General features: G+C 37.8%; 1 protein-coding gene across 1 annotated transcript; it reads right to left on the minus strand.

Annotated features, from left to right (window-relative positions):
- Window positions 1–6,936: 6,936 nt before the first annotated feature.
- LOC113279481 lies at window positions 6,937–10,694 on the minus strand. The gene is made up of 5 exons (XM_026528175.1): window positions 10,312–10,694; window positions 9,279–9,938; window positions 8,813–9,219; window positions 7,675–8,617; window positions 6,937–7,480 (listed from the first exon to the last, which is right to left on the minus strand). Exons 1-5 carry the CDS (start codon window positions 10,692–10,694, stop codon window positions 6,937–6,939), a joined length of 2,937 nt encoding a protein of 978 aa, XP_026383960.1.
- Between the last annotated feature and the right edge of the window lie 302 nt (window positions 10,695–10,996).

Consider the following 10,996-nt stretch of genomic DNA (forward strand, 5'->3'; position numbering starts at 1 on the left):
TTTGGTCAACTGTTGATCAACTGTTGATCAATTGATGATCAGTTGATGGTTTATTGAAAATCATCCATTGAGTGAGAGAGGGACCGACTACATGGGATGATGGGCTAACCATGTAGTGCCAAGATGCTCGAGTGAGCAAATACAAAAGTCTTTTGAAGACCAGTTGGTGAAAGGATGATTAAATGTTGGTTTAATCATTTATTAAAACAGTGCTCGTCTGAGCGTTAGGTAATAAAACCTAATTATGGAGGAGTGAGGGACCGACCAAGGGGTCATGGAACCGGTCTTGGGTGGTCACGGAACTGACTGACGATCGTTTGATGAAAGTCCAAGTTGTTTGGAAGAGTTTGAACATAATATGAACAAATAAGGTCAAATTATGAAAATATGTGGAACCGGCTTCTTGCAAGCCAAAGGGTTGAACCTGGTCGATCAAGGTAACATGCCCATGCCACCATAGTGTCCGTGTCTCAGTCCTGGGAGTTCTAATATTTTCACGCGCGTTTGAGCAATATTTGAGAAAATATGAAGAAATCAGGGTTTTGCTCAAATGGAGGAGTTTTATGAGATGAAGGAAACAATAATGATAATAAAATAAGGAATTATAAGGTGTGGGACCGGCCACGACTAGGGCATGGCCGGACGACTAGTAGGTCCGGTCCCATGACACCTTTCCCTATTTTATACTCCCTCTGTCCTAAAATTTCTGTCATCTATTCTATTTTCGTCTGTCCTAAAATAATGGCCAGCTTCTGTTTATAGTTATATTTTTTAGTCAAACTCTCAAATATATCCTTCAAATTTATAATTATAAGATTATTTTTATATATAACCAATCAAAAAGCTTAAATGATATCTTCCTTAATAAGAAACAAATCTACTAAATCAAACCATAAATATTTTTATTTTTATCTTCTAATTAAATGTCTTAAATGATATCTTCCTCAATAGGAAACAAAATTACTAAATCAATCCATTTTTTTTATCTTATATTTAAACATTTTTATAAATAATAAAATTACCAAATATGTATTTTTCTTACATGCTCCATATACTCCTTTTAATTTCAGTAACAACATAACATTTAATAGGGATAGTTTGGTACACTCCTCCAGTCTCCTTAATATCTTGACTTAGTCAAAGCGGACTAATAATTTAGGATGGAGGGAGTACTATTTTCATCATGTGAAGGAAATATAATGAAACTGGGAGTTTTCCTCAAACGAGGGAATTTGCTCAAATGAAGGAGTTTTCATGAGACCAGGAGATGAATAATAATAAAATAAGGAATCAGAGAGGTTGTGGGAACAACCACGGCTAGGGAATGGCCGTCCAGTAAGCCCGGTCCCGTGACGCTCTTCCTTATTTTATATTATTTTCACCGTGTGAGGAAATAAGAGTTTTGCTCGAATCGAAAAAGTTTGCTCGAATGAAGGAGTTTTTCATAAGATCAAGGAAAAATATTAAAAATAGATAAATAAAGGAAGAGGCGTGGGATCGGTCATGGCGGCATGACCGTCCGGACGGTGGGCCCGGTCTGCTAGGCGCCTCTTTTAATATTTTTTTTTATTATTATTTTTCTTTCCTATTTTGCATAGGTTTCCTCGTTTGTTCGTGTTTTTGAATGCTCGTTCGTGCATTATTGCTAAGTACACTTGCACCATTTCCTCGGGTCTTACTCGGTGGTAACTCAGATGCCCGTACATTGAATATTTATTAGTAACCCATGGAATTCTGCTGGGAAGAGCCATGAATTGAAGTAATGAAATATTATGAAGAACGTAGAATATTTTCTAGGAATTCGATTGATGAATTTTGCGACTCGAAATAATAAATTGATTAATTGATGGCTCTATACTAGCAGGCAAGCTGTCTAGGAGCATTATAATTATTTGAAAATCGAGGTATGAGCTAGTTGAAGCGTAATACTCGATTTGAATGTGTATTCAGGAAAGTAAGGGAATATTGTGACATCGTGAAGACGTTATTGCTCTATACTAGTGATTAATACATCTAGGAGCCGTCCAGTCATTTCGATTCTATACAGAAGTAATTACTGAAACTGCTCAGTTAATGAAATATGTCGTGGTCTTAGTTGAGAGACTGCATATGTATGCTCTGAGAGGAAATACAGTCAGTTAGAGGTTCTTAGGGATGTTTTGAGAGGCAATACACTCAGTCAGAGATCATCGTGGCATGAGTTTTCATGCTTAAACGAGAGACATAAGTTTCAATATTCGTTTGACTACTGGATCAGGAATATGTAAGGTTACGATATTAGCCTTTGTCAAAAATCCACCATCAACAGTGATACATATACCCATGGTATATGTTCCCTTTGAACATCCGTATAAGGTGGTTGGTGATGGTGGAATAATGATAATTCCTCTTTTCCACGGTTCTGCAGGAGTATGTCCAAATCTTGTCGATAGATGAAATTCGGTCGTTGATTGTTTTCTGGCGGAATAGCGCGAACGCCATCTTCTCGAGGCTGCTCCCTTAAGTTTTCGATTCCAGCAGAAGATCCAGGGGCGTTTTGGGCCTGCTCTGTCCGAATTTGACGTTGCTCCAGAGTCAGTTGTGCTACTAAATTTCTGAGGAAGGTAAGTACTTCTGTCTGAGTAGTCGCCATTTGTTCATGTATCTTTGCCAAATCTTCTTGTCTCTGCATCAGGTCTGATATGCTTGGAGGGTATTCCTCCATTTCCCCTTCAGCGTTGGTAGCATCTTCCGTGCCACCGGTAGGAGGAGTAGTGTTATTTTCCGGGTTGATATTCCGAGAGATATTCTTAGGATTTAGGAAATTGAGGTTGCTGGAACTGGGATCAACGCTTGCACCGGATCTAAGCTCTACCATGTTTCTAAAAGGTTGAAGAACTGATTTTCAGTTGGATGAAGAATCTGATTTGGTGACTGAGAGGTTGATCTCCGTCTGTGGTCGCCGATTGTTAGTACCTAAGAATTACTTCCAGGTAAAACAAATGCACCGCCGTGGTACTTTCTTTTTAGGTTCGAAAATCAAAATCGAACAGGACAAGCCTGAACCACGATAGTAGCCGTTCCGTCCTGCTTCGGTCACGATGGAGAGGAAGATGGGTTGATCTTAGGGGAGGGAAGCAAAATAGTTTGAGAAATTGACAATGGTATTGAATTGTGTGAGTTGGGTATTGAAAACTATGAAGAATACAAAGCTTTTTGTGTATTAAAGGTTGTTCTATCTTCTGAATAGGTTAAATATTGCTCTATATTAGTGTCCAATCCATCTAAGAGATGTTCAATCAGTGTAGATTAAATATATAAGAGTGTATAGTATACGTACTGAATATTTTATAAACATATATAGGACGCCAAGAGTTTAGCTGGGTGAAGCCCTAGCACATACATACTTATAGACAGGTCTCTGATACAGTTTCAGAGGCAAATTTACAAGGTTTACCCTTGTAAAAAAAACACCATCAACATATGATAAAGCAAAGTCTAAGTAGATTGTGATATCATCTCCATGTAGAGACGAATATCCCTCATTAGACATGGTGTTAGAGCACTGCTTGGTCGAACTCGCAAGCGTTGCTATCTCAAGCTTGTTTGTTAAGTTTAGTTGCCAAAACTATAAGTCTTGATTTCTAGTCTACTTGTAGCTATGTCTCGGATTAGGATAGAATATGTAGTTGAGATCTATACTTCATGGCGTTCATCGATTGAAGACGAAAAACTACTAAGGGGAGCTTGTGGAACTTCAGCAACAAAAGGTATATGGAGACTTGAACTCATATATCACTCAAAAGTATATTTCTATTCTGTTAGAGCATTGCTCGGTTTAACTCTCATGCGTTGCTATCTCAAGCATGTTTGCCAATGTTAGTGATCAAAACTATAAGTCTTGATTTCTAGCCTACATAGCTAAAGGTCTCGGACTAGGATATAAAGTGTAGTTGAGATCAAGACTCCATGGCAATCATCATACAAGACGAAGGACTACTCAAGGAACTGGTGGATCTTCATCGACTAAAAGGTATGTGGAGACTTGAACTTATCTGTCACTCAAAAGTCTATCTATTCTATCTCCTACTCTTGAGACAAAAGTCGTTCTGATATATAGACTTTCATTATGCTCATTTGCTATTTCGAGCCGAGTTTATCTTGTCTATCTATTTCTCAACGAGATAAACCCGGCTCGAAATAGCAAATGTGCATAATGAAAGTCTATATATCAGAACGACTTTTGTCTCAAGAGTAGGAGATAGAATAGATAGACTTTTGAGTGACAGATAAGTTCAAGTCTCTACAGATAAGTTCATCTTTACCTAGTGACGAAAGTCATGTTATGTTTCAATCACTTTGAAAATTGCTCTGACGAATAATGGTTGTGAATAACGGCAATATCCGTCCTCTGAGAATGTTTCAATGATTGAAATGAGAGTTTAGATTACATAACCATTGGTAGGATATAAGAATTGTTGTGGAAACACATATATGTATAAGTCCTTATTCCTTGAACCAAAGTTTGCGAACTTTGTTGATCAAGAGAAATGGAAGTGGCGTGAGCCAAGTCCGCGAACTGGCGGAAGTTCTCGACCCGAGAATTTCTTATGGAGTTTGTGAACTCCTTCCATGAGCTTAAGTCCGCGAACCCAGTCCGCGAACTTGAGCAGGTTATATCTAAAGTCGGTTGTTCTTGAACTAATGTTTAAATAAATTAAGGAATGCTTTTGCAAACCGTGGCTATAAAGTTCATGAACCGATTCGAGTGAATCAAACCGATTTTGCTTCGATTGTGTCTTGTGTAGTTACATAAGATCTAAGCAATTGAACAACTCTCTAACTAGTTCATTTGAGTCATTTGAAATAGTTATGGTGAAGAAGAATATGGTTGATGTGAAAGTAATCATATGGCTAACCATTTGGTTGACTTTTTGAACCAACAAATGCTAATATTTCGGTATGGTTCATAAACCCAAAATTGGACATTTCATTTGTGTGTGACAAGCTAAGTTATCGATCTAACGGTTGAGAAATATTAGCTTGAATCTAATCAGGTTTTCATCTAACGGTGAATATTGAATGCTTTGTTACTAAGCTAACATTGATTGCAAACCCTGATTTGAAAGTGTGTATAAGGGAGAACTATAGAAACTAGGAAACCTAATCCCCACACCTTACGTGTGATACTAGTTGCATAGCTAGAGTCGATTCTCCTTTAACCTTTGGTTTCTTCTTCTAAACCAGGTTAACGACTTAAAGACTTCATTGGGATTGTGAAGCCATACCGATACTACTTTCCTTGTAGTTGTGTGATCTGATCTTGCATCTTCTATCGTACGAGTATAACTGTAATAATTGACTTGAGATTTTATAACTCCAATAAGCAAGATAAAAAAAGTAATCATAAACAAACTTCGTCTCATCGTTTGTGATTCCAAAATATATTTTTTTGTGGCGTCGATTAAGATTATTGTGAGGTGATTGATAATACTAAGTTGTTCTTCGGGAATATAAGTATGGTATTATTGATTGGTTCCTGTTCACCTTGATTTATCAAAAGATGGAACAAAACTCGTAGGTATATTCGTGGGAGACGGATTTATCTATTACCGTAGAATTTTCTGTGTGATACAGATTTGTTTATTAAAGTCTTCGACTTTGGGTCGTATCAACTCTTAGTTGTGGGTGAGATCAGCTAAGGGAATCAAGTGCGCAGTATCCTGCTGGGATCAGAGGCGTAGGAGCATAATTGTACCTTGGATCGGTGTGAGATTGGTTGGGGTTCAACTACAGTCCATACCGAAGTTAATTTGGAGTAGGCTAGTGTCTGTAGCGGCTTAATACAGTGTATGTTAAATCTGGACTAGGTCCCCGGGGTTTTCTGCATTTGCGGTTTCCTCGTTAACAAAATTCTGGTGTCTGTGTTATTTCTTTTTCGCATTATATTTTGTTATATAATTGAAATATCACAGGTTGTGCGTTTTTCAATCAATTAGAATATCCGACCTTTTGGTTGTTGATTTAAATTGATTGACAGTTGGATATTGGTCTTTGGTACCATCCAAGTTATCTCTCTAGTATTTGATAAAGACTCGCAGATTTCTATTTGCTTGAGTATATATCAATCAAGAGATTGAGATATAAACTCTTTGATATACTTTTCATTGATTGAGTCTAACTGTCTAGTTGATTCTCATAAAAGTATATTGGAGTTTGTCCATACAGATTGCTAAGGGAAATATTGGGTGTGGTTGTTAGACCCCCGCTTTTTCAATTGGTATCAGAGCAGGCAAACACGTTCAAGACCTTACAAGTATGTGTTTGTAGCAATCTGAGGATGGACGATAGTATCTCTGATAAACGCGTCACCAGAAATAAAGGCCCTGTCTTGTCTAATTCTATTAAAGAGAAAGATTCTTCAATCTCGAATATAGACGAACCATGTGTTCCAACAAGACAGACAGGCTCCGACATGAGTATTTTCGATTACCCTTCAAATGAGTCTATCTCTTTTTTTTTGGTAAATCCAAAATTTATTAATAAAGAGCAAGAGTAATACAACTAAATTTGTAAGAAAAGAGGCACAGCACCCCAAAAACTTACAAACTTACAAAAATTAATCAAATCTGAAAAAATTACATTTGGCAATTCAATCGAACGAAAAAAATCTGGTTTGTTATCATAACTAATTCCTTCACCATCTTCTAACAAACAACCTCTTTTCGCCATCACATCCGCTGAAAAATTAGCCTCTCTATAAGTGTGAACAAAACGAATTTTGTTGTATCTAGATCTTACCACAATCCACCTTTGCCTAAGAAACCACGAAATTGCCAAAGTACCACTACTATAGGCTTGCACCGCACCCATTGAATTTGTACGAATACAAATATCTCCAACCCCAAATTTAGTTGCCCATTCCAAGGCAACTATAATACAAAAGAGCTCCGCCAATTAATTAGAACGAACCCCAAATCCAATACTCATAGCTCCTAATACATTAGCATCAGAATCACAAACCACCACACCTGCACCATCTCTTCCCGGGTTCCCTCTAGACACACCATCACAGCACAATTGTAATTCATTAACCAACGGAGGAACCCAATAACACTCCTTAGGATCATAAATCTTCACTCTTCTATGTTGCACTCTAAAGTAGGCAAGAACACGCAAATCATCTTGGTTGTTAAACATGAACCCCTTAAAACGCCTTGAGTAATCATGGATTTGATTGAAATCCTTCTTACGAAAGAAATTCCAATTAATCTTTTGATTACCATAGATAAAACCACTCCTTGTCATCCAAAATTCTGATATAACAACCAAAATAGCCAACAACCATAAATCCTTGAACATACGGCTCTTACCCTTTGCTTCTTTATATGAAGTAATGATATTTTGGTGAGGGAAAATACCAAAAACATCAGCAATCCACATCCACGATTTGGCAGCAAAATCACAAGACCAAAGAATATGATCCAAGGTCTCCTCTTTTCTGTTACATGAGCAACATTTATTAACTACTTGATATTTAAATCTACTTCGTACCTTGTCAAGAGTAGCACAAGCACCACGAAGTAGTTTCCAATTTCTCGCAACAAGAGAGGGATGAATAACAGGTCGCCATAGAAAGTTAGCACCTTCAAGACTAGGCTACCTCAAACGAATAAGCTCCTTGGCATACCTCACTGTGAACTGCCCCTTATTTCCAACGTCCAAACCGTGTAATCCTCACCACCCATCGGTACTGGCAGGTCCTCCACAACAATTCCAGCAGCTAAAAACGTATTCAAAGCTTGATCCGTGAACACCCATTCACCGTCCACAATCATATCAGCCACCCTAGCCTGTCTTTCCAAGTACCCTGGACCCAAAATATCAGCAATAGAAGTATCTCCCCACCATGAATCAAAATACAAAGATGTTGACCTGCCATCACCTATCAACACCGTAGAATTAAAAACAACTTCAGAATAAACCCAACGAAAACCCGGAAAAATAGAAGATTTTGTATATTCCACCAAATTCCCATTCTTAGTAAAGAATTTAGCACTTAGATATCTAGCCCAGACCTTTTTGGAATTACAAATATTCCAAGACAACTTCATAAGCATGGCCTTATTCATTACCCTCATTTGAGTGATACCAAGTCCCCCTTCAGAATAAGGAGCACAAACCTTGTCATAATCCACCACAAAAGATTTACTTACCATAGAATCTCCTGACCACAAGAAGTTACGAATAGCAACATCACATTGATGAATGAATTTACGAGGCCATTTGTATACAGCCATATTATGAATTGAATAACTAGCAATAACTGACTTGACGAGTACCACCCTATCTTGAAAAGAAAGCGTTCTACCCTTCCAGACCGCTAATTGCTCCTTAATCTTCTCTACAACATTGCTAATATGATGATATTTGACCGCACCTGGCATAACCTTAACTCCTAAATACCGATCAGGAAAATAAGTAACGTTCATGCCCAAAAAATCAGAAATAGTTGTCCTCCTATTCAAAGAGCCTCCTCCGTAATAAAGTTTACTCTTTTCGCGGCTAACAATGTGACCTGAAGCCCTTTGATAAGAACTCAAAAGAGCCATCAAGTTTCTCAAACTTTTCATGTTACCTTTGCAAAAAATCATAATATCATCCGCAAAAAATAAATGGGAAGGAGAAATATCTTTTCTAGTGACCATGGTAGTCATATTACCCTCACGGAATAACTTTGTGATATTTCTGCTAAGAACATCCTCAATCAAAACAAAGATCAAAGGAGATAAAGGATCACCTTGACGAAGACCTCTATCAATGCTGAAAAAACCTTCAGGGCTACCATTCACAAGAACAGAAATCCTAGCTGATTGCAAAATCTGAAGAATCCAATTGCACCAATCATCCGAAAACTCATATCTTCTAAAAACATCCATAACAAAGGTCCAACTCACCGTATCAAAGGCTTGCGTAATATCTAATTTAAGACCCACATTACCTTCTTTACGCTTCATTTGAATTTCATTAATCATTTCTGAAGCAAGACTAATATTCTCATGAATATTTCTACCTTTCATAAACGCCACCTGTTCTTCAGAAACTAGCTTGTCTAACACACTCCCCAACCGAGTAGTCAAAATCTTAGTAAAGATCTTAAAAAACAAATTACTAAGACCAATAGGCCTAAAGTTACGAAGAGTATTTGCTCCCCTTTCCTTAGGCAAAAGGAGCAGCAAACTAGAATTAACACCATGAGGAATAAATTTATTTGTCCAACAAAAAAGAATGGCACGTACCAAATCCTCTTGAATGATCTTCCAGCAATGTCTATAGAAAAACCCGCGAAACCGTCTAGACCATGGGCACTATCCGCATCCAAACCAAAAACAGCTGCATGAATCTCATCAAAGGTAGGTAATTGATCCATTCTAATCCTCTCCTCATCAGAAAGAATCTCATGATCAATGTTAAAAAGAGAGTCCACCGGAACTGCCTCATCCTCATTAAATTTGTTCTCAAAATATCCAACCATAAGATCCCTTATCTGGTCACAATCGGTCACAGTAACCCTATTTGAATCAACCAGCTCCGAAATAGTATTATTACTACGCCTCATACGAATACTATTATGAAAGAAATTAGTATTACTAGCTCCTTCCACCAACCACTTATTTATGGATTTTTGTTTTAACATAGTAGCATATTGCATACGAATCTCATTGACCTCAACTTGAGCATCCTTCATCAAATTCAGTTTATGCAAATCTGTCGGGTCCTCATCAGTAACCCGAATTTCTCCTTCAAGATGAAGTTGAGCTTGTTTTAAACGCACATTCACATTACCAAACACATATTGATTCCACAACTTCATAGCCACTTTAAGACGTTTCAACTTTTGAGGATAAATAAAGGCCGGAGAGCCAACCAAAGGCTCATTCCAACTGTCTCGCACCATCCTAAAAAATATTCAGCATGTAAGAACCACATCTTTTAAACACGAAAAGGAGCCCTTCGCGGTCTTGTGTTAATAAAAGGGTAGCCAATGAGAGGAGAATGGTCGGAAACTTCCCTTGGAAGAGATTTACACCGCCAATTCTCAAAACGATTCAACCAAAATTGATCCATCACTGCCCTGTCCAACTTGCTAATAATTCTTCTAGCACCGGTTTGTCTATTATACCAAGTAAATTTACACCCCAAAAAATCAGCTTCAAACATATTATTATCATCAATCCAATCCCCAAATTCATTCACCACAGCTGTTCTAGGAACCGCACCCCCTTCTTTTCCTCATTGCGAAGAACACAATTGAAATCACCTATGACCAACCGCGGAATCTGTTGATCACCCATATTAAGCTGTCTCCAAAGGTTCCTCCTAGTAGCTTGCACGGATCTAGCATGAACAAGAGAAATCATAGCACCATCTACACCAATTGTAATAGCTTGTCGCGAAGTATTTAGAACAACTGGCTCAGTAATATCTCGCGGCCACAAAACCCACAGATTTCCAATAGTACTCTCTGTAGAATTATGAATTATAGTATTATTAAAACCCTCCAACAAAAAACGTCTAATAGATATTGACGAAACTGACACCCTCGGCTCATCAATGCCAATGATATCAGGTTTATGTTCCTTAACTAATTCTCTTAGTTTACATTGTGCTTCATCCCGCACAATCCCATTTATATTCCAAAGAGGAACTCTCATTGGGAAACAACTGGGTTTGTGTTTGGTAACTTAACTCTCTGCGCAGAACTGTTATTGTCTTTTTTAAGAACCCCATCAGCAGACTTAGTTTTAAAAGGCGCTGCCCTACCTCCTTTATCCAAGTTGTGATCAGATTTAGCATTAAAAGTTGAAATCCCAGTATTCCGAGAAGCACCAGGAACATAATTGTTACGTGAAAGGATAACTGGAGTTTTGGATGTCCACTTACCAGATACAGCGTCAAAAAAAGGAATAGAACCAGCTTCCAAAATTGCTTCATCAATTAAACCAAGTTCCGCATT

The sequence above is a fragment of the Papaver somniferum genome, chromosome 5 (assembly GCF_003573695.1).
Source record: "Papaver somniferum cultivar HN1 chromosome 5, ASM357369v1, whole genome shotgun sequence".
Taxonomy (NCBI): Eukaryota; Viridiplantae; Streptophyta; class Magnoliopsida; order Ranunculales; family Papaveraceae; genus Papaver; species Papaver somniferum.